General features: G+C 41.0%; 1 protein-coding gene and 1 non-coding gene across 2 annotated transcripts in view; both read right to left on the bottom strand.

Annotated features, from left to right (window-relative positions):
- Positions 1–27,323, bottom strand: part of WDR43 (WD repeat domain 43) — a 62,543-nt gene extending 35,220 nt beyond the window's left edge. Inside the window, exons 1-6 of the mRNA XM_032172597.2 lie at positions 27,067–27,323; positions 19,646–19,783; positions 15,205–15,326; positions 8,722–8,842; positions 7,226–7,365; positions 3,441–3,543 (exon numbers count right to left, since the gene is read on the bottom strand). Coding sequence (XP_032028488.1) covers positions 3,441–3,543; positions 7,226–7,365; positions 8,722–8,842; positions 15,205–15,326; positions 19,646–19,783; positions 27,067–27,291 — 849 coding nt within the window. The 5' untranslated portion in view covers positions 27,292–27,323. The remainder of the gene's footprint in view (positions 1–3,440; positions 3,544–7,225; positions 7,366–8,721; positions 8,843–15,204; positions 15,327–19,645; positions 19,784–27,066) is intronic.
- On the bottom strand, positions 7,688–7,772 carry LOC116481335 (small nucleolar RNA SNORD53/SNORD92). Its single transcript, XR_004251502.1, has one exon. It is a non-coding gene; the product is annotated as a small nucleolar RNA SNORD53/SNORD92 (small nucleolar RNA).
- Positions 27,324–27,743: the final 420 nt, after the last annotated feature.

The following is a 27,743-nucleotide window of genomic DNA, read 5'->3' as shown; positions in this document are numbered from 1 at the left end:
AAAAAATCATTTAAAAGGCTGGGCACAGTGGCTCACGCCTGTAAACCCAGCACTTTGGGAGGCCGAGGCAGGCTAATCACAAGGTCAAGAGATCAAGACCATCCTGGCCAACATGGTGAAACCCCGTCTCTACTAAAAATACAAAAATTAGCTGGGCATGGTGGCATGCACCTGTAGTCCCAGCTACTCAGGAGGCTGAGGCAGGAGAATCGCTTGAACCCGGGAGGCAGAGGTTGCAGTGAGCTAAGATTGTGCCACTGCACTCCAGCCTGGTGACAAAGCAAGACTCCGTCTCGGGGGGAAAAAAAAATTTTTTTTTAAAAGTTCTGCTCCCTCCTTTATTATTGATAATTTTAAATATAATGCCAATAGTATTCCAAGATAAACTCTGAATCAAACCTAAAGTTAAATCTAAAAGTAGCAACAGAATTCAGTCAGAAAAAGAGAAAGTAAAAACTCAGTCTTGCCCGGGCGCAATGGCTCACACCTGTAATCCCAGCACTTTGTGAGGCCAAGGCGGGCAGAACACCTGAGGTCAGGAGTTCAAGACCAGCCTGGCCAACATGGTGAAACCCCATCTCTGCTAAAAATACAAAAATTAGCCGGGCATGATGGTGCACACCTGTAGTACCAGCTACCCAGGAGGATGAGGCAGGACAATTGTTCGAACCTGTGAGGCAGAGGGTGCAGTGAGCTGAGATCATACCACTACACTCCAGCCTGGCTGACAGAGGGAGACTCTGTCTCAAAAACAAAAAACAAACAAACAAAAAAAATCCCTCAGTCTATTCTCTACATAGACTAGTGGCAAGTTTTGCTACAACAAGGAAAGTGACCTTTCTTCCATAAATTACTCGTATTTAGAATTAAAGAACCTACCTCTAAAAATCACACACACACAAATAAAGGTTTAAAACTTTTGGTCGAGTGGGGTGGCTTATGCCTGTAATCCTAGCACTTTGGGAGGCCAAGGTGGGCAGATCGCTTGAGGTCAGGAGTTCAAAACCAGCCTTCCCAACGTGGCAAAACCCCATCTCTACTAGAAAAATATAAAAATTAGCCAGGCGTGGTGATATGCACCTGTAGTCCCAGCTACTTGGGATACGGAGGCAGAAGGATCACTTGAACCTGGGAAGCAGAGGTTGCAGTGAGCCCAGATCACACCACTACACTCCAGGCTGGGTGACAGAGAAAGACCCCGTCTCCAAAAAAAGAAAAAAAAAAAAAAAAGGAAAAAAAAATTTTTTTTTTTTTTTTTTTTAGAAAGTCACTTCAAGTTAAATCAACCTCTTTATTTTATAGTCATAGGAGGCCAGGCACGGTGGCTCACACCTGTAATTACAGCACTTTGGGAGGCCGAGACAGGCGGATCACTCAAGACTCAAGGCCAGGAGTTCGAAACCAGGCTGGCCAACATGGCAAAACCCTGTCTCTACTAAAGTACAAAAATTAGCCAGGCGTGGTAGTGCAGTCTACAATTTCAGCTACTAGGGAGGCTGAGGCAAGAGAACTGCTTGAACCCAGGGGGCGGAAGTTGCAGTGAGCCAAGACTGCACCGCTGCACTCCAGCCTGGGCGACAGAGAGAGACTCTGTCTCAAAAAAAAAAAAAAAAAGTTATAGGGGAAAATACCAAACTGTTTCTCATCAGTTCCCTATGATCAGAATGTCCAATCATCAGAATAGTGACGGCACTGATCACACTGAATGTACACAAGCGTGTCCAACTTTATAATAACATTAAATCATTATTGTAATTAAATGTAGGATTCCTACTAGTTTTCTTTTTTTTTTTTTTTTTTTTTTTGAGATGGAGTCTCGCTCGGTCGCCCAGGCTGTAGTGCAGTGGCACTATCTCAGCTCACTGCAAGCTCCGCCTCCCAGGTTCACGGCATTCTCCTGCCTCAGCCTCCCAAGTAGCTGGGACTACAGGCGCCCACCACCAGGCCCGGCTAATTTTTTGTGTTTTTAGTAGAGACGGGGTTTCACCGTGGTCTCGATCTCCTAACCTCGTGATCCACCCACCTCGGCCTCCCAAAGTGCTGGGATTACAGGCGTGAGCCACAGCGCCCAACTACTAGTTTTCTTAAAGACAAAAATCTTTATAGGGAATCACTGATCTGATCATCAAGGGCCCCCACTTCATATTAGAAAGCCAAGTTTATTAGCAACAGAAGCTATATGTATTTATTCACTTATTTACTGAGACGGGGTCTCACTGTCACCCAGGCTGGAATGCAGTGGCAGGATCATAGCTCACTACAGCTTCAACCTCCCAGGCTCAGTTATTCTTCCCACCACAGCCTCCCAAGTATGTGGGACCACCGGTGCATGCCACCATGCCCAGCTAATTTTTTTATCTTTTGTAGAGACAGGGTCTCGCAATGTTGCCCAGGCTGGTCCTGAACTCCTGGGCTCAAGTTATCCACCACACCCAGCCAGAAACATTAAACCAAAATTTTTTTAGTTTTAAACCAATGCTTTTTCCCCTGAAACACTTTTTTAAAGTATTAAAACATGATGATCATCTCTAAATCCTAGAGGTTAATGCAAAATATGCATTTCAAAACTAAATTGAGTTAAAAGTGAAATATCCTTAACTTGCATTAGAAACGTGGGATTCTGTGCAAATCAAAATCCTGCAAAGCTTTAGTCAAAACAGAAACAGCAAGTACTTCAATGACAACAGGTTTAATCCTTTTAATTTTTACATGAAAAATTCTTTTTTTATAGGCAGCAAACAAGAGGACGTCACTCTTATAAAATATATACATATATAGGCTGGGCATGGTGGCTCACACCTGTAATCCCAGCACTTTGGGAGGCTGAGGCAGGCAGATCACCTGAGGTTGGAGTTCAAGACCAGCCTGACCAACATGGAGAAACCCCATCTCTACTAAAAAATACAAAATTAGCCAGGCATGGTGGCACATGCCTGTAATCCCAGCTACTCGGGAGGCTGAGGCAGGAGAGTTGCTTGAACCCGGGAGGCGGAGGTTGTGGTTAGCCACGACCGCGCCATTGCACTCCAGCCTGGGCAACAAGAGCAAAACTCCGTCTCAAAGAGATTAAAAAAAATATATATATATATATACACATACACACACACACATACACCTTAGTTAGGAGCTATCACCAACAATTTCATCTGATTAAAGAATCATATATACATACTCCTAGTAACAAATCCATCTGAACAACTTTTCTTAATTCACATAATGAATTCCTGAATTTACTACCGTCCTGTACAAACTTTTCCCTTCCCTCATAAGAGATTATTATGGTGATTTAAGTTCTTTTGAACAGTCTAAAATTTGTTACAGTTTGTTGTTACTCCCTCAGGTCCTCTCTACTTCTCAAGTCATTAAATCATCAAAACCTTGACTGTAAAAATAACATCTGTGAAACCCAAAAACAAATTCTCAAAAATCGAGCCATTTACCTCTTCTTTGTTTTCTGACAAAGTTAAGTCAATATAGACAGGTTCATCGGTAACTGTAAATGACATCACTGCACTCTTTTCTTTGTTTTCTGATCGGACCTGCCTAGATAACAAAACCAGCAATTAGATAGCAAGACAGATTTAATTTATTTCCTAAAAAGGCAAACACCTAAGGAGGCACGGAGATCAGTACATGAGATTCCCAATAGCTTTGTCATCTTTTGAAAACTAGTAAAGTGACTAAAGATCAAAACAACAGAAGCATCCATGTCACTACCATATAACATGGTTGCTTGAGAAAAGAGAAAGCAATAATGCATTTGTGGCAGATTTAAACAATGAGTAACATTCTCTGTTTTTTTCTATTGATCTGTTTGTCAACCTTGATACTAATACCACACTGTCATGATTAGTGCCGCTTGATAATAGGTCTTGAAATCAATCTTAGTCCTCCAATGTTTTTCTTCTTTTTCAAAATGATTTTGCCTATTGTCATTTGTATTTCCATTTGAATTTCAGAATCAGTTTGTCAATTTCTCAAAAAACGCCTGCTAAGATTTTGATTGGGTCTGCATTGAATCTGTAGGTCAATTTGGGGAGAATTAACATTATAACAGTATTGAGTAAAGAGCACAGAAACAGACCTATATATACACACATATGCAGTTGATTGTCATTACTCATGGATTCCTTATTTGCAAAGTCATCTTTTGCAAAATTTTATTTGTAACCTCAAAATCACTGTAACAATTTTATGCTCCTTCAGTCATGCAGACTAGTGAAAAATCTGAGTTGCCTAACACATTCAACGTCTTCAGCTAAGGTAGCTATATTCTGCCTTCCCACTGCAGCTCTCATACTATCAACAAGTAGTTCACCTAGTACCATGTTTTTTGCATTTTTGTGCTTTCTTGGAGATTTCACTAATTAAAACGGCCCCCAAGCATAATTCTGAAGTGCTCTATGGTGTTCCTAAGCACAAGAAGGCTGGGATGTGCCTTACAGTGAAAATGTGTGTTAAATAAGCATCACTCAGACATGAGTTGTAGTGCTCTGAATTCAAAGTTAATCAAAAACATATGCATTAAATATCTTTAAATAGAAACAAACGTAAAACAAGGTTTTATATATTAACGACAAAAATGTTACAAGCTGGCTACCTTTACAATATAAATAATATAAACAAAAAAATAAATAGATGACAAAAATGTTACAACTGGAGGCTCATGGGAACCTAATCTATTTCTCCAAGGAGTAATGTTATTGACTAAATCAGTGTTCATAGGGACTTTATATGACTTAACAACTATAAATAATGAGAACCGATATAGGGATAAGCGTGTGGGTGCAGGGATGCGTGGGTGTGTGTAGGTGTTCGGGGTTATAGGGGGAGGGGTATATGCAAAACCAAGTCAGCAGAGATAATCTTTTCAACAAATGATACTGGGATCCCTGGATATCCATAATGCAAAAACATGAATCTTAACATCCCAGCCATTAGAGAAAGCCAATTTAACACCACAAAATACCACTACCCACCTATTAGAATGGCTAAAATTAAATGCTATACCAAGTGTTGATGAGAATGTGAAGGAATTCCCATCTTCATATGCTGCTGGTAAAAATGCAAAATGCCACAACCATTTTGAAAAAAAATCTGGCAATGTCTTGAAAAGCTAAATGTACACCTATCATATGATCCAGCCATTACACTCCTAGGTATTTACCCAAAAGAAATGAAATCACATGTCCATATAAAGACTTGTACACAAAAAATGTCCATAGCAATTTTATTTGTAATGGCCCAAAACCTGTCAACAAGTCTCTGAGAGATTACAAGAAGACATGAGGAAACACATTCATTATCTTGTTTGTGGTGAGGGTTTCACAATGTATATGTAAGTTACAACTCATCAGTTTGTACACTCTGGTATGTGCAGTTCATTACATGTCAACTATACTTCAATATAGCTGTTTTCAAAATTTAGGTACAAATTTTAAAAAATAATATATAACAAACACGATTTACAAACATGATTCAAATCAGCTTCTTTGGAGTTCAGAAGAAAATTAAGAGTTGATTTGATAAATTCTAAATGTTTTCATGCAAAAATTCTTAGTAAGATTCACTCTAACACGAAGTCATTCATGTATGTTCAAAATCTGTGCCATCAGACCACTATGCACAGTATCTTAACTAATCAACAGAAGATAGTACTGGGGTTTGATTTATCTTTTAATCTTCATTCAGCAAGAAGCCTTCAAATGTTATATCCTCTCAGAAATGTGTCTTTCAAAGGAAATTATCAGGGAACTTTAGGCCTGCTCTACCTATCCCCATGCAAATTTACAGAGCTCATTGGGCAGCTTTTCAATATGGGTTTTAATATTTTTATTTTGTGTGTGTTAATTTTAAGTTTACTTCCTTTATTCCAGGAAGCCCCCACATATAATAGACACTATTCAGGTTCTTAAGATTAACATAAAGCAACTTTTATTTTATCTTATGAAATTTTGTAGCTGGAGACTCCTAGGTACGAGGGAGCCTAAGTGGTAAAACATTTGAGGTTGAAGCAACTCAGTAATGCCAGGGGACCCTGGTAGTAGATTTTAATTTTTTAGCACTACTAATTTCTTATGTAATTGTTAGACCCTCTAAAACTAAAAGGATTTATCTCCATTGGCTCTTCTCAAAAATCAAACACGAAACAAAACCAAATCCGTTTAATTACAAGAGTCATAATTAGGAATTATGGTTTTGCTGGTGGTTTTGAAGGTAAACAGGGGCCCACATTTTGACTTATGACCCCCACACAACTACCTCTTTGAGGAATACATATTGGATGAGTACCACTTCTAAATGAGTATTATCTTGTATAAATTCATAGTAACTTTATATGGTGAAGAGCATGCTCAACTAATTATTACTAAGATGAGAATTGTCCATGAACAGCAGGGTGGTTTTTTTTTTTTCAAGCCAACTTCACCACCAGATGCTGCAATCAAATCCAGGAAATTTATTTAAAAACTTCTTGATGACTTTGTATCACCAATTTTTTTTTTTTTTGAGACGGAGTCTCGCTCTGTCGCCAGGCTAGAGTGCAGTGACGCGATCTCGGCTCACTGCAACCTCCGCCTCCCGAGTCCAAGCAATTCTCCTGCCTCAGCTTCCCGAGTAGCTGGGACTACAGGCCCGCGCCACCACGCCCAGCTAATTTTTGTATTTTTAGTAGTAACAGGGTTTCACCATGTTGGCCAGGATGATCTCGATCTCTTGACCTCGTGATCCACCCGCCTCAGCCTCCCAAAGTGCTGGGATGACAGGCATGAGCCATGGCGCCCAGCCTGATTTTTACTTTTAAAAGAGGTTTCAAAGGGAACTAGTTAATAGCAGCTACTGCAAAAAGGAGTTACTGGAAATTCTGAGACAGCCAAGCAATTTTATGCCCTCCATAAACAGGCATTACTGCATTAACCCAGTGGTGCCATACATTCCAAAATCAAAGGTCTTTCTAAACTTTTTAAGTTATTTCTAAATTGCCCAACCACAAAAACATTCAGTCCACTGTATCACTAAACAAGCACAGGAGGCTTTATTACATAATGCACTTAATTTTTTCTCAGAAAGATCTGTTTTGTAGGCAGGCTCAATTCTTTATTATGACTCAATGTAAATCCAACATTACATACAACAAATAAAGTCCCATATTCATAATTTACATTAACTACATAAGCTCTCACAGATTCTTTCAATGCTACCTCCCAAATCCAAAAGAACTACATACCAGACATTAAGTAACCGGTCATGTACTGCTCCAGATAAGAAATAAAGACCTGTAATTCCATCAAAGGGTTGGCTCTCATTAGGAGGTCTGATGGTAGTGAACATCAGTGATGAAACTGGCGTTGCATGTCCTGTGAAATGCTAGAGAAAGTTAAATCTCAGTTAGGAGAGCCGATTCAAAGCAGGGACAAAAATTAATAGTATATATGTATCAAAACAAGCCATATGTGATACATATCGGAAAGGAGAGCTCCACGATGAAGTAACTGTTCAATTCAATTCTAAGCAAATAAGGTTATTTGTGCTATCATTCTCCCACTTTTTAAAAAAATCCATCTGAAAATACTGAAAATTTAGATGTTCCTTCTAACTCCTATGACCCTACCACTCCACACCTTTATTTCTTACATTCTTGAATTAAAGATTCACTTAATTCTATCCATTTTAAAAGGCATACTCTTGGGTGCTCAGACACAGCCAAGGAATTGTAGGTCCTCATTTTACTCTCAGTGAGTCGAAACCACAATATTAAGGCATCATCACAGCACCAAATGTTCAGTAAGCCCTGAGTGAAAGCTTTTTCCTCCTCCAAAAATATAATACTAAATCTCCACAGTCAAATACAGTAAGTGGACTAAATGCTGGATGTAGGCTAGAAATCAAAATTACCATAATCATCACATAGTAAAAACTTTTTTATTAAGAAAATCTTTTTTGAGCTAAGCCTGGTGGTGAGCGCCTATATTCCCAGCTACTCAGGAGGCTGAGGTGAGATGATCGCTTGAGCCTGGGAGGTCAAAGCTGCAGTGAGCTATGATGGCGTCACTGCACTCCAGCCTGGGCGACAGAGAGAGACCCTGTCTCAAAATCTGTTTTGTTTTTTATAAGGTAACTTTTTCTTTTTTGTGGACACATAGTTGGTGTATATAATAAAATTTAAATTTTAAAAAAATCTTGTTTCGGCTGGGCGTGGTGGTTCACGCCTGTAATCCCAACACTTTGGGAGGCCGAGGCAGGCAGATCACAAGGCCAGGAGATCGAAACCATCCTGGCTAACACGGTGAAACCCTGTCTCTACTAAAAAATACAAAAAATTAGCCAGGTGTGGTGGCGGGCACCTGTAATCCCAGCTACTCGGGAGGCTGAGGCAGGAGAATGGCATGAACCCGGGAAGCGGAGCCTGCAGTGAGCCGAGATTGCGCCACTGCACTCCAGCCTGGGTGACAGAGCGAGACTCCATCTCAAAAAAAAAAAAAAAAATCTTGTTTCTTGAATATTGGTTCTATTCATTTTTCCAACACATTTGAAGTAGACATGTCCACTCTTTTTAACATCAACAAATCAGATTAGGAGGCTAACTTTTATCCACTAAACTATTTGATGTACCTGACAATGAAGAATTTGTATTCTTAAAATAATATCTTACGGTTCAAACTTCTGCCTTTCTCTGTGTTTACTCTATAATTTTTATGCTTACAAATAATTTGATTCGCTCACCCTGTAGACTTCTTTGGTCTCCAAAACCCACAGTTTGATTGTTCGACCAGCTGAAAGCAACATCTTTCCATCTGGGCTGATACATAGGGAACTGACACTGCTATTGTCGCCTTTCCATTTGCTATATTGTGAAGAGAAAAAAAAAGCATCTCAATACATGACAGAAAACTTTACTCAGAGCAGAAAATAACAAAAAAACAAACTGAACAACCATTAAAAATATTGCCTCAGGTCCTATGACAATTACATTCCCTAAAAGCTTGTGTCAGGTAACTAACCCTGGACATACCAGTGTGAAAAAGCTTCACTGATTGGGTTCCTTAACACAGCACAATCTCCCTTGGGCAGGCATGGGATAAAGATTCTCAACAAGTATCAGAAAATGGGTGAGTGAGAGTGATAAGAATGTAAAATGGGTAGTTGTACATCCTGTGACCCAGGAGATGAACTTTGTGCATGTCCAGGAAAGTTCCATATTGGCTAGACCTCCCCAAGCCCATCCTAACCCTACCTCAACTCTTGCTTTCTCTGGAAGGCTGGCCTTTAATTAATTCCCTTAATAACACAAATGATGGCCGGGCGCGGTGGCTCAAGCCTGTAATCCCAGCACTTTGGGAGGCCGAGGCGGGCGGATCACGAGGTCAGGAGATCGAGACCATCCTGGCTAACACGGTGAAACCCCGTCTCTACTAAAAATACAAAAAGTTAGCCGGGTGTGTTGGCGGGTGCCTGTAGTCCCAGCTACTCGGGAGGCTGAGGCAGGAGAATGGCGTGAACCCGGGAGGCGGAGCTTGCAGTGAGCCGAGATCGTGCCACTGCACTCCAGCCTGGGGCACAGAGCAAGACTCTGTCTCAAAAAAAAAAAAAAAAAAAAAAAAAACCACAAATGATTTCTCAAAAGTTGCAACCCAAAAAGGTTATTTCTACCCCAAATCCACATGAATGCACCCCAATCTGACAGGTAAAAATTAATTAGGTACAAATGATTCCTTTTCATTACCTCAAATATGATTAGAAGCTTGAGTCTTTGCTGTTTGTTACACATATTAATGCTGTCATAGGCAACAGGGAACTTGGCTATTCACTTATAAAATCAAGAAGTAACAGCAGGGGCTGGGCATGGTGGCTCATGCCTGTAATCCCAGCACTTTGGGAGATCGAGGTGGGCAGATCACCTGAGTCCAGGAGTTCGAGACCAGCCTGGGCAATATAGCGTAACCCTGACTCTACAAAAACTACAAAAATTAGCCAGGCATGGTGTAGTAGTCCCAGCTACTCAGGAGGCTGAGATGGTAGGATCGCTTGAGCCCAGGAGGCAGAGACTGCAATGGACCGAGATCGCACCACTGCACTCCAGCCTGGGTGACAGAGCAAGACTCTGTCTCCAAAAAAAAAAAAAAAAAAAAAAAAAAGGAAGTAACAGCAGGAACCTTAATAACAAAAGAGGTTATTAAGAGGCTGGGCACGGTGGCTCACGCCTGTAATCCCAGCACTTTGGGAGGCCGAGGTGGGCGGATCACAAGGTCAGGAGATCGAGACCATCCTGGCTAACATGGTGAAACCCTGTCTCTACTAAAAAATACAATAAAATTAGCCAGGCGTGGTGGAGGACACCTATAGTCCCAGCTACTCAGGAGGCTGAGGCAGGAGAATGGCATGAACCCGGGAGGCGGGGCTCGAGATTGCGCCACTGCACACCAGCCTGGGCAACAGAGCAAGACTCCGTCTCAAAAAAAAAAAAAAAAAAAAAAAAGAGGTTATTAAGTGGAAGAAAATGTATGGTTCTGCCAGTCAACAATGGAGTAAGTCAAATCAGTCATTAGAAAAACAAAATTAGATTCCTACATTATGCCACACATGCAAAAAATTAACTGATTAAATTTAAAAGTATTTAAACAGGGTATGAGAATGTTTTTATAATTCTGGGGTTAAGAAAGGTCTTCCACAGCAATTACAAAGCAGAAATTATAAAGAAAAAAAAAAAGACCTGACTTAATTACATAAAACTTCTGCTCCACAAGTAAGTCATAAAATTAAAATATAAGTAGAAAGTGGCCAGGCGCAGTGGCTCACATCTGTAATCTCAGCACTTTGGGAGGCCAAGGCAGGTGCATCACTTGAGGCCAGGAGTTCAGGACCATCCTGAACAACATGGTGAAACCTTGTCTCTACTAAAAATACAAAAATTAGCCAGGGCTGGTGGCAAACACTTGCAATCCCAGGTACTCCGGAGGCTGAGACGGGAGGATAGCTTGAACCCCGGAGGCAGAGTTTACAGTGAGCTGAGACGCCACTGCTGTACTCCACCTGGATGACGGAGTGAGACCCTGTCTCAAAAAAAATAAAAATAATAATAATAATAATAATAATATATATATATATACACACACAAGTATGTGTATATATATGTAAAAAGCTAGAAAAAAGTATCAAAAATATATATTACAAAGGATTAATACTCACAATACACAAATAGCTCCTTCATATCAATAAGAAAAAGAGCTCAAAATAAAAATAGACAAAGGATATAAACAGGCAAACAGGCAATTCATAGGAAAAATACAAATTGTTGATAAACATGAAACATTCAACCTCACTGATAATCAAAGAAATGCAGCTATAATGTACAAGAGAACTTTTCCCTTACCCTTATCGGCTTCTAAAATTTTTGCCAATTTATCATCGATTCCTACAGCTTCAATTCTCATTTACATTCAATATTCAACATATATTCACTATGTTGATACATATATAAAAGACACAGTCGCCATCCTGCCTAGAAAAGGCTGATAAGCTTCCTTAATCTACCTCCCCACTCAGTATTGAAAATGCTAGTTAGGCTAATAATACCTTCTATCCTCCCCACACCCTAATCCCTCAGGAGATTTGCAACTCAAAGCATAAATCAGCATGATCTGGGAACTTGTGAGAATTATGCACTCTCAAGCTCTAACCTAGCTACACCTACTAAATCAGATCTGTATGCACAAGTAAGATGTTATGTACATTTAAGCCTTAAGAAGCACTAGATGAAAAAATTCCTCTCTGGGAAATGTAACTGGTTCCAGTGGAATGACCTACACATATTGATATTTGACGGCTTCCCAATCACTCTACAAATGAAGCACAACAATTGAAAAGTCACACACTTACAACTAAGCCTTCCAATATTTTTTCCCCCAAACAGGGTCTCACTGTGTTGCCCAGGCAGAGTGCAGTAGCAAGGTAACAGCTCGCTGCAGCCTTGATCTCCTGAGCTCAAGTAACCCTCCTGCCCCAGCCTCTTAGGTGGCTAGGACTACAGGTACACACCACAATGCCTGGCTAATTTTTTTCATTTTTGTAGAGAGGGGGTTCTCACTGTTTCCCAGGACAGTCTCGAACTCCTAAGCTCAAGCAATCCTTCCACTTCAGCCTTCCAAAGTGCTGAGATTTTAGGCATAAGCCACCACGCCCAGCCACCAATCAGCTTTCTAATGCTTTGTTTCCAAATAGCAACAGGCAGCCCAGGATCTCCAGTGATTTGAAGGATGCCTTAAACATAAAAGAGGCCAAATCAAACAAATGAAAACACACCCACAATAGACAGGATGTAAGGAACAAAAGAAGATAATTCATGGCCAGGCATGGTAGCTCACACCTGTAATCCCAGCACTTTGGGAGGCCGAGGCGGGTGGATTATCTGAGGTCAGGAGTTCGAGACCAGCCTGACCAATATGCTGAAACCTCGTCTGTACTAAAAATAAAAAATTAGCCAGGCGTGGTGGCAGGTGCCTGTAATCCCAGCTACTCGGGAGGCTGAGGCAGAAGAATCGCTTGAGACTGGGAGGCAGAGGTTGCAGTGAGCTGAGATCGTGCCATTGCAATCCAGGCTGGGCAACAAGAGCGAAACTCCATCTCAAGAAAAAGAAAGAAAAGAAAAAAGAAAATCTTGGGATAATCATCATTCAGCAGAACTTACAAGACAGAGAAGTTTTCCAAGAAATGAATAAAATTGACTAACTGATGTGTCCAGAAACAACTGAGAAGATTTATACCACTAATAGAGAATGACCTAGTAACTAATAAAATGAAATAAAAACCAAAGCAATTATAAAGCCCAAGAAAGCAAAATTTTGTACAAAAAAATATATTAAACATAGGAAAGTCTAAGGCTCAGCTGTAACAATAATTAACTAGTCATAATGTAAACAAATACTGCTTATCAAACACTGATACAACAATATTGAGAGAACTGGAAGGGGGAAAAGAAGGTAAGAGCTAAATCCTCATCTTCCACAACAGAAAATCAACACATAGCGTCTAGAACAGAAAACAAAATCAAGTAACGGCAGCATAAGAATGCTAACAATGAAGTTGGAAACATAATGAAGTTATGAGACAACAGTTTAGTGTATGAGAGGTCAGGCTCTTGTTTAATCTACTTCAAAACAGCAAAGTGGGGCTAAAGTTCACCTCACAGGCTTATGATTACATACAATAAAGCGCACAATGTGTTGAATGGCTCTTTGAACATTACTAGTCCCTATGTGAAGGACCTATCTTTGTGACCTCTCATCCAGAATACAGTAACACAGGCCCTACCCCAGACCTACTGGATCAGAATCTCTGCAGCCATTTCTAACAGGTTACTAACATAGAAACTACTATGTCTGCTACAAGTAAATGGAGCACAGATACTCACTGAGCCATGAGAGAGATGATTTACTTGCCTGCATCTCCAACCCCAAACCCCCACTTAAATTCTAAGCCTCCAGCACCACCCCGTCTGCTGGGTCTTATCTTTCACATAATGTTATTTCAAAGCCAACTTGTCTAAAAACCCCAAAACCATGTATCTCTTCTGACCATAATTTCTATCCTCTACCATGCATTATCCCTCTAGTACATCCTCCCTCTAAATTGGTTTACTCGCCTAGTTAGCAAAGCTGAAAACTAAACTCAATATCCCAACTCAATGATTGCGATCACTCCCATTTTAACTTCCCACACTTACCATCCTACAACCAGATTACAGTAACAATCTATCTGCCTTCTCTGCCTTTGACCAGCTCCCTCCCCTAAATTCTACACATTGCTGACAGATTACTTTTTCCTAAAGCATTACTCTGAATACTCTATCCCAGAGACACTGACCTGCAGTGGCTTTTTTTTTCTGAGACGGAGTCTCACTCTGTCGCCCAGGCTGGAGTGCAGTGGCGTGATCTCGGCTCACTACAAGCTCCACCTCCTGGGTTCACGCCATTCTCCTGCCTCAGCCTCCCGAGTAGCTGGGACTACAGACGCCCGCCACCACGCCCGGCTAATTTTTTTTGTCTTTTTAGTAGAGACGGTACCCCATGTTAGCCAGGATGGTCTCGATCTCCTGACCTCGTGATCCTCCCACCTAGGTCTCCCAAAGTGCTGGGATTACAGGCGTGGGCCACTGAGCCCAGACTTTTTTTTTTTTTTTTTTTGAGACAGCGTCTTGCTCTATCACCCAGGTTGAAGTGCAGTGGCACAATCATGGCTCACTACAGCCTCAACCTCCCAGGCTCAAGCAATCCTCCCACTTCAGACTCGTATCTGGGGCCACAGGCCATGCATGCCACCACACCCACTTTTTTTTTTTTTTGTAGAGAGGTGGTTCTATGTTGTTCAGTCTGGTCTCAAGCAATCCTCCCACCTTGGCCTCCCAAAGTGCTGGGATTACAGGTGTGAGCCACTGCACTTGGCCAATGGCTCTCTCTTGCATACCAGACAGAATCTAAAATCCCAACTGTACCAGAACTCAAAATAGCAGGATTAGAATCCCTTCTCTGGCAGATGCAGGACCATGGGCATCATTTTCCTCACGAGGGTCCTCAACTACACAATAGGTGGAACTATATTCAACAGCCCACATTTACTAAGCATCTCCTATATGGCCAACCTCAGGATCAGGTGGTTGAACTATAATCAATGGTCTATGATCTTTATCTGACACAAGGCCAGGCTCTTAGGATCCTTCGACCCGTATCATCTGCCATCCATTATCCCCTAGTATGTCCCTCCTCTGAATTAGTTTGCTCTGTGCCAAGTCAATCTTTTACATTCCTGTCTCCCTGCATTTGCTCCTGCCATCTCCCCAACTTCTTTTCTCCACCCTTGAAAGGATTCTCCCACCCTCCTCTATCCAAATCTTACCTATCCTAGAAGATCCAACTGAAATCCCTTCTCCTCCTCCAGGCCTTCCCAACACTACTGTACTCAGCTGACAAATAGTCACATGCTACCTTGTGACATCTCTCATACAGTTGCTTTACTTTTGTACCATTTTTAGCTTTTATGTAATTTTATGTATTTTATGTGCTTTAGTATTTTATGTGTTAAAATCTTGCATGCTCGACTTGATTAAAAGTTCTTTGAAAATGGAACCTATAACCTTATTAATGTCTGCATTCCCCACAAGTCCAGCATTTATCCACGTCTACTGCATTTCCTGATATCATGAATGTTACTCACCACTTTACTTTGCATGTCTGTACGTTCCATTCCACAATATGTTTATCATCTGAACAACTATATAAACAGCCACTGTCTTGATGCCACTGTATGCAGTTGACTCTGTTGTCATGTCCACCACTCTGTAGATTAAAAAAAAAAAATTTAAGGCTGGTCTCAAACTCCTGGGCTCAACTGATCCTCCTTCCTCGCTCTCCCAAGATGCTGGGATTACAGGCATGAGCCAGTGCTCCTGGCCCACACGTGGATATTTTAGATCAGTAGAACTAGATAGAGCCAATGGTGTATTTTTTGAAAAGGTTCCACTGGTGATCTGAGACCAGTCATTGGCAGAGGAAGTGAAAGGCAAATAGAGGTGACCGTGTTAGAGATGTAGTTAATAATCTGTAGAGGTAGGAGTCAACTCTTCTTTTTTTTAACAATGACAAATGAAAATGAATACATTTACGGTGTACAAAAAAAAAATTTAAGAAGAAAATAAAACTTGTCTTATATATTATGATAATATGAACCCTAGAGTCATCACCAAATAATTAACTAAAATGTTAGGCCTTAACCTAACTAAAAGCTTTAACCTTTACCTATCCATTTTAGTTTTCCAACATCAAAAATGAGATAAACAGGGTGGGCGTGGTGGCTCACGCCTGTAATCCCAGCACTTTGGGAGGCTGTGGCAGGCGGATCACCTGAGGTCAGGACCAGCCTGACCAACATGGCGAAACTCCCATCTCTACTAAAAAAATACAAAATTAGCTGGGCGTGGTAGCACATGCCTGTAATCCCAGCTATCTGAGAGGCTGAGGCAGGAGAATCATGTGAACCTGGGAGGCAGAGGTTGCAGTGAGCCAAGATCGCGCCATTGCCTCCAGCCTGGGCAACAACAGTGAAACTCCATATCCCAAAAAAAAAAAAAAAAAAGAGAGATAAACAGCTAGAACTTCAAAATGATAACTTTCTTTCTCCTGTTTAAAAATAAATAAATAAACTACTTCCACACCCCAAGTCAACATTTAAGGTAAAAATCAAGTGTAGTCAAAAATATCCTCGAAAAATCTCTTATAAAAAAATGTACCAAAGCCATGTCTCAAAATAAAAATCACTGTTACTTCAGGTAAACACTAAATGCTTCCTTGTACTATAGGGCCATAGCATATACACAATACTTACACATTTACAGCATAGCAAGATGCTCACTCACTAAGAGGCACGTAGGAACAGAAACAGAAGAGCTCATGCATGTTTCCCATCTCACAAACATTCCAGGACTAACTCACTTAGCAGGATGAGGTGCTAAATCACCCACCTCGCAAGCATTTCATTCTTTCTACCTGAAGTCACATTTATCCATTATCCATTATCCCCTAGTATGCCCCTCCTCTGAATTAGTTTGCTCAGTGCCAAGTCAATCTTTTACATTCCTGTCTCCCCGCATTTGCTCTTGCCATCTCCCCAACTTCCTCTCTCCACCCTTGAAAGGATTCTCCACCCTCCTCTATCCAAATCTTACCTATCCCAGAAGGTCCAAATGAAATCACTTCTCCTCCTCCAGGCCTTCCCAACACTGCTGTAACTCGTCTGACAACTAGTCACATGCTATCTTGTGATATCTCTCCTACAGTTACTTTACTTTTGTACCATTTTTAGCTTTATGTATTAAAATCTTGCAGGAATAAAGTAAATACATATACAATGAAACACCACTATGTACCTACCTAAGCTAAGAATAAAAGTGATTACTCGAAATTACTAAAGCTACTTCGAAATAACCTTGTTACCACTTCAAAAGAAAAATATTTTAAAATGTTACATTCAGTTACTTTCCTTCCTTCCTATCAGTTGTGTACTCAAAGAACTAAGTCTTATATACACGCAAGTAACTAAAGGATATGAACAGATACATTCCATAGAAAGAATTCAGTTAGAAAATATACCAAAATATTCAACCTTGTTAGTAATCAAAGAAATACAAACCAAAACAAAGTGGCATTTTTAGTCTGTTCCTGTAGCAATGTGTTTAGCCTTATGATGCCCATGCTGGTGAGGTTACATAATACTACTGCCAGGGGCAGTGTAAACTAGCATACCCTTTTGGAAAGCAATTTAGCAATGTGTTCACTCACTTGTTCACTTACTCATTCAACAAATATTTACTAAATACCACTTACAAGCAAGGCACTTTCCATACATTATTACATCTAAATCTTAATAAAATCATGCAAGGTAGGTTGTTAATACCCACTTAAGGGATGAGAACTTAAATTATTCACACACGATCATACAACTAGTAGGATTCAACCTCAGGACAGACTAGCTCCAAAGCCTGGTCCTTTTCCATCTTACCAAACCATCCCAGTACTCCTCACCCTGACCCTCTTGACTCCTTTTTGATAAATTCATCCCTGTCGAAGATGTATTTACAATCTTGTAAGGTTGTGAAATGATATAAAAAGGAGTTCTAGGCTGGGTACGGTGGCTCATGCCTGTAACCCCAGCACTTTGGGAGGCCAAGCAGGCAGATCACACGAGGCCAGGAGTTCGACACCAGCATGGCCAACATGACAAAACCCCATCTCTACTAAAAATACAAAAATTAGCCAGCTATGGTGGTGCATGTCTGTAATCCCAGCTACTCAGGAGGCTGAGGCAAGAAAATTGCTTGAACCCAGGAGACAGAGGTTGCAGTGAGCTGAGACCGCGCCACTGCACTCTAGCCTGGGCGACAGAGTGAGACTCTGTCTTTAAAAAAAAATAAGTCTTCTAGGCTCCAGCAGACACAGCAGCTGAGCAGCTATCACACTGCACAAGATGCTAGGTACCTGCTGACCACAAAAAACCTATCCAATTAAACGATAGGCTCCTACCTATAGCAGGTGTAAGAGCTCACCTGAGGACCACACTTGACTTGGAGGAGGGGGGAAGAATATAGGGAAGAATGCTTTCTTGAGATGGACCTCTGAATGCTTTAAAATTCATTTTAAAATTCATAGTTGAGTATTATTTTTGTAATCTTTAATATAAAAACAAGTAATACATTCCTAAATGCAAACTTAAAATCAGATTAAAATGTTCCTCTACCAAATTATCTGTTTCTTTGTTGTCGTTGTTGCTGTTTTAATGGGCTATTCAGCAGTGGTAATGATACTGCTGAGATAAAGTACTTATCTCCGATCAGTGATATTAAGCATAAATTAGTAAAAATTATTCCGGAAAGTATTTTTATACTACATATATAGCAACCCTTTGGCTCACTAATTTTACGTTAGTAATTCTGTGAATCCATGTAAGAAAAAGAAATTGTTTTACAACAATTTCAAAATCTGGAAATCCCTAAATGGTCAACAAGTAACATAATGGACTATCCCACTTGTTGGGATTTTAAGCAGTCATTAAAAATCTCTATAACCAGTTCTTGACAAATATAAGATAGTTATGTTGTAATCTAATGAAAAAAAAATCAGGATACAAACCAGATGAACAGAAAGCCAACTACATTTTTTTAATGTATGTGTAAAGCAAAGAAATATACAAATTATTAAGAGGATCTTTCAGCAACAGACTTAGGTATAAATTTTTTTCCTTTTCAACTTTATGTAGTTACAAATTTCCTATAGACAAATGTTATTTAAAACAAAAAACTTAAAACACTCCTATATACAGAAGTCCAGCGAACAAAAACACACTGCAATAGATATTGTCTGAACCAACTAGGCCAGTTCGGTTACTGTCTTCCAATGCCAAACCCGCCCTTTATATTCTGCTGCGATGCTGGGACTCGGCAAATCTGATTTCTGATTTCCCAGCTCGATCCATAGGTTCTGCCAGTAGGAATTGCTAGAGGGAGACAAGGATGGAGAGAGAAGGGACTTGTTCTTCCCTGTCTCTTTATTTGCATCACCCCAACAGTGGTAATGCCCAACAGCAGCAGCTGAACCCATATCCAATTTTTCCAATCCTAGGAGAACAAGTCTCATTATCTCCGTCAGAGACACTAACACCAGGCAGCTGGAGCCTCCTTCTCAGTTTGAGGTCTCGATCCCATGCCCATGGGACCACTCCTCAAGAGACAGCAGCAGCAGCACAACACTAGCCCCTAAAAGATCTCAGTGTTAGCAGTAACTCCAACTGCCTCCTTTATTCCCCTAGGTCAAGAGGTGGGGAGCTGCTTCCCACAGCTGCTATCTATGATTCCTTAGAGTTCCTGTAACCCTTCCTTATTTTAAACCTAGTCAATAAGTCTTCATACTCTGACCCATAATAAGGACCGCTGTTAACTATTATAGCTTTTATCAAATATTACTATTCAGTTATTTAAACGTAGATGAGACTGAAAACTGTCCCTACAGCACAGATCCCATCACATACCTTGAAGTGTTTTTTTAATAATCTCTAATAATCAGCTTCCCTGTCACATCACTTTTAAATAAAATACACACACACTTACTATTAATTTACTGTGTAATTCTCCTTTTACTGTGCTGTATAATAATATGCTACCAACTGCTGTGCCAAGAGCCAATAAGTCAGTCTGGTTACTCGTTCCTACAGCTTCTGATTTCCTTTTTTTCCTCTGGGGACTTTCCTGGAAAAAAAGAAAAACAATGTTTTTATTTAGTACTGCAAATACTAAAACATCGTTAATGAACAAATACAAATGCCCACCAGCCCACAAAAGACATTTTAAAAGGGGTAAAGATACAAGCTATTGGGTGATTTACTTCTCACTACTTTAAAAAGAAATCCCTCCAATGGGAAGAGAAACTCCTAATTCTATGTCCCGTCTCCCACCCCTACGGAAAAAAGGCAGCAAATAGGAAAAGCTGGTATGTTCTTGGTACTCTAACAGGTCCAAGAAGCCTCAATGCTGCTTCCACTTCTCAGAAACAGACCGCCCCTCCTGACAGGTCCAACCTAAGTGAAGCCTTCACTCCCCAACCAAAGAGATGCATACCCAAAAATCTATGAATCCATAAGTCCATATCTAAGCAGCCAACTCTCCTTTTCCTCTCCTAGTTTTTCCTCAAATTCTAGCTTAGTTGTCAAGAAAAGAGACTCAAAAGTTTTTACCTTTATAAACATGCATTAACTTCAATCTGAGTCAACAAATAGCTTTAACTAGTAGAGCAGCTCAGAGCACACAAGAAAGAAGTTGCCCCAATGACTGGTCAAGGGCTGGCTCCGTGATTCAGTGACTTCAGAGACAAGTCTCATTCAAGTGGCAAATGCCACAAGACTTCTTTCATTTCAAAAGTGATGCTAACAGCTCATGTCTATCCAACAAAAAGACAATGACCCTAACTTAAAAGCGCTACATCAGTTTATAATGCTGAATATTTATTATGATTTCAGAACTTCTCTTCCGTGTTTTTTTAATTACGGCTCACCAGTCTATATGTTTTTAGCATAAAGTTCTGAGAAATCCATTGTTTCACTATAAAACAAGCCAATACCATAGAAAAGAGAATATCTTCTTAATAGTGCAGGATCTTAGCTCTACAGCGCTCATGGGCACACACACAGCCCAAGACACCCAAAAATCTGTCTTAATTCAAGAAAAACCAATGACAACCACAACGTTACCAGTGCATAAAGAGTATCAGGGAGTAGACTTAAAAAGCACTTTCCATTTTTTTTCTTTTAGTTATCCTAGGGGGATGTTACATTTAAAGAATTTGATTCATTGGACACAGATGAACAAAATGCAGCCTAACAAAAAAAGGTAACCTACTTACAGAAAAAAATAATACACATCTTGCAAGTCCTTAGAAATATATCTTGCAAGTCCTTAGAAATGTATTAATAAATACAAAAGAGAAGTTACAATTAAAAGCCAAAGTACAAAGTCTGATGGTCTCATTTAATTTGTTGAAACATTGAAAACTCAACTTTAGGAGTGTTCTAGGTCCCCGTTTCAGTTACATGAATTTCTAAAGCTACCTCTGAATGATTCCAGGGGCAAAAATAATTTCTGTATAAGGTTATAAATACAAACACCTATTTCAGGCAAGGAGAGTGGGGGGAAGTACATTAACCTAGTACTATCTCAGCAGGAAAAGATTCATCTTTTTAAAAAGATTCCAAGAAGGCTGAGTGCGGTGGCTCACGCCTGCAATCCCAGCACTTTGGGAGGCTGAGGCAGGTGGATCACGAGGTCAGGAGTTCAAGACCAGCCTGGCCAACATGGTGAAACCCCGTCTCTACTAAAGATACAAAAAAAATTAGCCGGGCCTGGTGGTAGGCACCAGTAATCCCAACTACTCAGGTGGCAGAGAATTGCTTGAACCCGGGAGGCAGAGGTTGCAGCAAGCCGAGATCCTGCCACTGCACTCCAGCCTGGGTGACAGAGACTCATCTCAAACAAAACAAAACAAAAAAAAGATTCCAGGAAATCTTTCTTCTACTCTTGGTTTTCCCAAATCAAAACTATCTAAATGGAAGTTTCTCGACGTGTGAAACAAAGACAGATCCAAATATGCATATGCTTTATTGCCAATTTGAATTTCCATTAAAAAGCACAAAGAAATTTTAGAAATTTACATAGCCTATGTCAAGCATAACATAGTCAAAGCCTTAATTTCTGCATCTGCAAATCTCTGTGTTTTTTGGTAGAAGCAAGCAGGGGCAGGCGGAAGGAATATCTACAGGATTTATGACCAACTTTAAGGATCACTGGTCTAAACCTAAATAATACTCCAACTTATTAAACTCAAAGAACTCATGACTCATTTATTTTTCAGGTTGGATGGTCTTTATTCAGCAGGATGAGCATATTTAAAAAGGTAACACATCAGACCAGAAGTGTATATAACCAATGTACATTTTAATGAAAACTAATATTCCAAGTATTACCCATACTAAATATTTTTGAAACCAAGAGTTTAGTGCTACTGATTATAGATGACAAACTTCTGTTGGCATTTACTATCTAAACATGTTATTTCTGTGATCAAAAAACTTCAGTGACTCTCCAGAGAATAAATCAATATAAACAGTTCTATGGCATTTAAAAGCATCCACAATTTGCCTTCAACCCACCTTCTCCTGTCTTATCTCCAATTCCATCCTTACGTTAACACTCCCTATACACACATTTTCCTATTTTGCTTTTGCTTTTCTTTCACTTGGAAGGGGACCTTTCCTACTCACCTCAATTTTCATTGGTTAAAAATCCTACCCATGCTTTAAGGCCCACCTCAAATACCACCTCCTCCACGGAAACTTCTTTCCCTTAAGACACATGGCATACCGTGCATTAGACACGGCAAATATGAAATGTCTTTCTTCTTTTACACCTTAGTCACAGTCAGTTGTGTTTCCTCTTAAGTGCCCAGCACAGATTATACAGATAAATATATTAAGTAATAAAAAGGTAGGCTAAAAAATTTAGTTGATATATTTGTAACTGGAAAATCTCAATTCCTGAAGGCATCAGAAGTGAATACTCCAAGGAGGTGATTTCTCGGACTAAGGAGTCTTTTCCACTATGAAGGGCAGACTGAGTTAAGCAAGGAATACTGAAACCTGTCTTATGAGAAAAGCTTATCAGCATTTGATCCATTATCAGCATTTGATCCAGAAACAATCAGAAGGCTGAGGAAGAATCTGAATGGCACATGTGCATGATTTATAAAAGCAAGGAGTTGTACAGATGGGATGAAGACAGAAAAAAGCACATTCAGGTGATGAGAAGTCTGAATTTGTACAGCAATTAAAGTAATGACTTTTTAGACTGAGATCCCAGAGAAAGAGGAGTTTTACATGCAGTCACTACACTCTCATAAAAATACATGTACAGAAACAAGCTTCACAGAGAAACTTCCCACGGCTAGTAGTACTCTGATACTTTCCATTCTATTTTGTTTTTTTTTTAATGTTACAATCCACTAAGTTTATTACATAATCCACTAACGGATCAAAATCTGCTCTGAAAAACACTGAACTCTAGACACCAAAAAGTATGCCAAGTTTCAAGTTTCATTCTGCAATTAGTCTCCTAATCCATTTCTTCATCTATCTCACTGCCACTGCATGTGTGTAAGTTTCACAGGTAACAGTGAACAAAATGTATTCATTTCGCAAAAAATCACATACGGTATTTATAACAAATCAATTAAGTCCTAATACACAGAAACTTCTATTTCTGCCAATCAGATCTATCTGCAACCTTTACTTCTTAGGAGCAAGACCTCAAGACAGACCACTGCACAGCACATGTGAATTGCCCTACATCTCTAAGGGATGGTAATGCAGATACCCAACTCAGACACCCTGTCCAATGTCTGAAAGCCATGTGCTTCATTCAACAAGTACTAAGCTGTATAGAGTAATCTTAATTGCAGTGACAGCAAAGCAGTATAAACACATTTACTGTGACAGCCAATAGCAGACAAGGTTTGTTAGAAAAGGAAAAGCAGAAAAGTTGGAAGACTTTCAAAAGTTGGAAGACAATCAAATAGCAGCATCAGTTCCTAGGTGGCTCAGCCACTTTACTATGTGGCTTTGGTAGAAAATATAATATTTCTGCCTCAGTTTACACACATAAACTTGAGGAACTCTTAAAAACAGCATCCCAGGAGATCGAGACCACTGTGAAACCCCGTCTCTACTAAAAATACAAAAAATTAGCCGGGCGTGGTGGCGGGCGCCTGTAGTCCCAGCTACTCGGAGAGGCTGAGGCAGGAGAATGGCGTGAACCCGGGAGGTGGAGCTTGCAGTGAGCCGAGATTGCGCCACTGCACTCCAGCCTGGGCGACAGAGCGAGACTCCGTCTCAAAAAAAACAAAACAAAAAAAAAAACACCATCCATCTAGATAGAGTCCATCCATTTGTATTTTTGCACTTTCCTATTTTCTTGTCCTCATTAAAGGTCCTCTTCCCCCAGGCTCCAAAGACCAAATGGAATGCTCAGCTACATAACATACAAAAACCCTCCAAAAACTATTGTGGCATGAATGCAAAGTATTGTAATCATTCTGTGACCAACAAGAGGCGACAATCTAATTTTTCTAAACACTTGTGAACCACAAACTTAACCTGTTACCCAAGAAACCCAGCACTAACTAATCTTTCTCAATTGATGAGTTATCATCACCACACTTTGTCCTTGGGTAGCAAACTGACAATTACTAAACCAAACGTAAAATCCTTTTCTTACGAACTGATTTACCATATTAAATGCCATATTAAATGGTAAAATGAGTCCAGAGTCACTCAATAATAACATTTATTTAGCCACTTATTACATACTAGGCCACGCTACACCAGTCACACACATTGCCTAATTTGATCCTGAGGATCCTAAAAGGTGGGTGATGTTACTGCTATTTCAAATTTGAGAGTACTATATGTTATCATATACCAGGACCTTAACAAAATGCTGGAAAGTGGGTTCAGAGTAACATCCTTTTCATGCCTCATACACTAAGCCTCAAAGATGTAAAATAAAAGGAAGGGTTTAATAAGATGAGAGCACCTTAACATGTGCCTTTTTTTCTAAGATATCTTGTTACAGCACATATGACTTTTTAATTTTATACCATAATATATGTGCAAGCGTGTTTTAATACAAGAAAATTGTCTCTCCCTAGTTTTTAAGTCAAACTGATGTTCCAAGAGGACACACCCTCCAAGTAGGGGATGTCTCTACATTCCTTCCAGCTCTCTCAGTTCTGTGACTCAAGATTGAGAGTAACAAAATTGGGGCACTGGACCAGGAGTTCGGGGCACCGTGACTCTAGAGGCCACACTCCTTTATTGGTTATTAAGGCTTGGGTCAAGTCATTTACCTTTCTTAGCTCTGATTTTCAATCAGTTTTTTTAAAATGCAATTAATTTCAGGAGATTCCACAGTATGTGGTTAAAAGGAGAGAGTGCAGGTAAAACGATGCTGAAACCTAGAAAAAAAATTTTGTTTAATGTAGCTCAACTCTCATTTATCAATGAGGTCCTCAAAATTAAAACAACTTGCTCAATATGACAAAGCAAGTTTTGAGTCTTGGCTATGAAACCAAATCCAGTTATTTTTCTAGTTTACCATAGTGTTGCACATAATCCAAAACTATGACTTTTAATATGAGATTAGGAAATTTCTCTTGGGCATACAATGCAATTGAAAGTCAACAGAAAAGCAAAGTGGGTGACATTTTTTCCAACCTAATATTAACTATCTGTTGCAGATAACCAAGAACTGAGCTCTTAAGGACCTGAGTTCTAATCCTGGTTCCATTTTTTACTTTATTCAAGTTGCTTAGTTTCCCAGTTTCTGTTTCTTCCCCCCAAACAAGGCAGAAAGTTCCTTATCAACATTTCAGGACTAACCACACAAATATCAGATATTAATAATACTTAACACTTAAAGCACTTACCTGTCAAGAACTATTCTAAGTGTTCTCTGCATTATTAAATATATTAATCTTCACAACCACTCTATGAAGAAGGTATTATTATCCTCATTTTATAAATGAGGAACCAGAGGGGCAATTACCACTATGAAACAGAGGCTAGAATCAAATGTAGACAATATAGCCAGCTTGGGTCCACGCACCTACCTAACCACTGCTCCGTATTTCTCTCAGCATTAGTATTACTATCACTTTACAGGACTGTTAAAATACAATCATAAGAAACTTTGAAAATAAAAGATAAGCAGAGCGCTGTAATTTTAACAATAAAAACTGATTTTTTTTTAGTTTTATGTCTGACTTACAAGCCCTGATAGGTTTATTTTATGAATCAACAGGATAAACTATGAAAATGTAGCTTAAAATTTGAAAAATATCTAAACATACCCAAAATATAGCAACTTAGATGTATTCCTTCTCCCAACCCAAAAATTTAGCAGGTTTCCCAGGTCGTCAGAGAGAGTAAGATCTATGCTAAATAGGAGCTTTTACAGTTCTCCATACTGAAACAGCTCACATCACACACCTCAGGATACCTGATGCTTCCAAATCACTTTGCAGTGATTCGGTTTGGCTACTCTACAAATGCAATAACCACGTGCATGCTGAGTTAGAGAGATATAGCTGAGTGACTCAACAGTGAATGGCATTTACCTGACAAGGGTCCCTAACAATGAAAAGCTTTGCCTAACTCGGCAGTTTTCCATCTAAGGGTAACTTCATCTAGACTCATAAAACATTCACTAAATCAAGCTACTACTTCACTTTACCTCCACATCCTAATACAGACTTCAGATTGGGGTGGGTGGGGAGTGGTGTGATGGGCTTGAAAGCGGGGCGGGAGGGGCGAGCAGATGTTAAAATCAAAAAGCAGTGAGTTCAAAAAGCTAAGAATGCAGAGGTGCCTGGGTAAGGCAAAAGTTAAGAGTTGAGAGTCCCACGACCTGGACGTGGACGAGAACACGTGGTGAGCCGGCACCCAAAGGGGGGGCCGGAGGGGGAAGGTCCGGAAGCAAGTACAGACTAGTCCATACCAACTGACCAGGGCAAAATCGATGAGCCGGATCAGAGACAGAGGAAAGTTAGATAGTTCCAAGATGGGACTCTGTCAAAAACCAGGACTCTGATGAGCAAGGCCCGGGAGAAGGAAGCCGCCCCAGGGGGACCGGGGGACTTGGGGAACATGGCTGCCCGTCAAGAGTGGGGCCCAGGCCTCATGGGGCCAGCCGGCAGGGCTCGGATACGCGGCCGGCCGGGTCGAGCTGCGCCCTCCCTCACTGTCCTCGCGGCAGGCCGCACGCGGGGCTGGCGGCTTGGGCCCTGTGCGCGCCGACGCCGCGCTCCGTGCCTTTTCGCCCCGGGCCGCCGAGAGCCACGCGCGATGCCGGGCCACGCGCCACCCGACCCAGAGGCCCGAAGCCGAGCCCGGGAAGGCGCCCGCCCCGCACAGTCCCGCTCGCTTTACCTTGGCCTGCAGCCGCGCTGGCGCCCAGGCCAGACAGGTGCAGGTACCACTGAGGTGCGCGGAAGGCACGTACTCCTGGTGCAACCGGTTGTTGGCCGTCTCCCATACTCGTAGGTGACCGTCGGTAGAGGCCAAAGCGAAGTAGGCTTGGCTGTGCGGGGAGAAGGCGCAAGGGACCCCAGCCGGGGCCAGAGGGTCGCAGCTACCGCCGCCGCCCGCCGCCATTGCTGCTCTGGCCCCGCTGCAGCCACGTGTTCGCCCGTGCGCAGGCGCACCGGCGCGGGGCGGAGCCTGGAGGAGGAAGTGAGGCGGAGGGAGCGCCGGGGGCTCAGGGGGTGGATCTTCGCGTCGCAGGGAAGCTTCTGGCGGATCCACCCTGTGGACGGTGGCCCGCTAGGGCCTGCCGCTATCTTGTTCTGGGGTGGGAGTGGGAGTGTGGGAGAAAGTAATTGCAGAATCAATATCAAGTCCCGTTCCTTTAAAAAAAAAAAAAAGAGGGGGCCGGGCGCGGTGGCTCACGCCTGTAATCACAGCACTTTGGGAGGCCGAGGCGGGCGGATCCCCTGAGGTCAGGAGTTGGAGACCAGCCTGACCAACATGGAGAAACCCCCCTCTCTACTAAAAATAAAAAAATTAGCCGTGGGCTGGGCGCGGTGATTCACGCCTGTAATTCCAGC

This window comes from Hylobates moloch, unplaced genomic scaffold (genome assembly GCF_009828535.3).
Source record: "Hylobates moloch isolate HMO894 unplaced genomic scaffold, HMol_V3 SCAFFOLD_13, whole genome shotgun sequence".
In the NCBI taxonomy this organism is placed as follows: Eukaryota; Metazoa; Chordata; class Mammalia; order Primates; family Hylobatidae; genus Hylobates; species Hylobates moloch.
The sequence above is the reverse complement of the archived record's forward strand: the minus strand, read 5'-3'. Positions and strand labels throughout refer to the sequence as shown.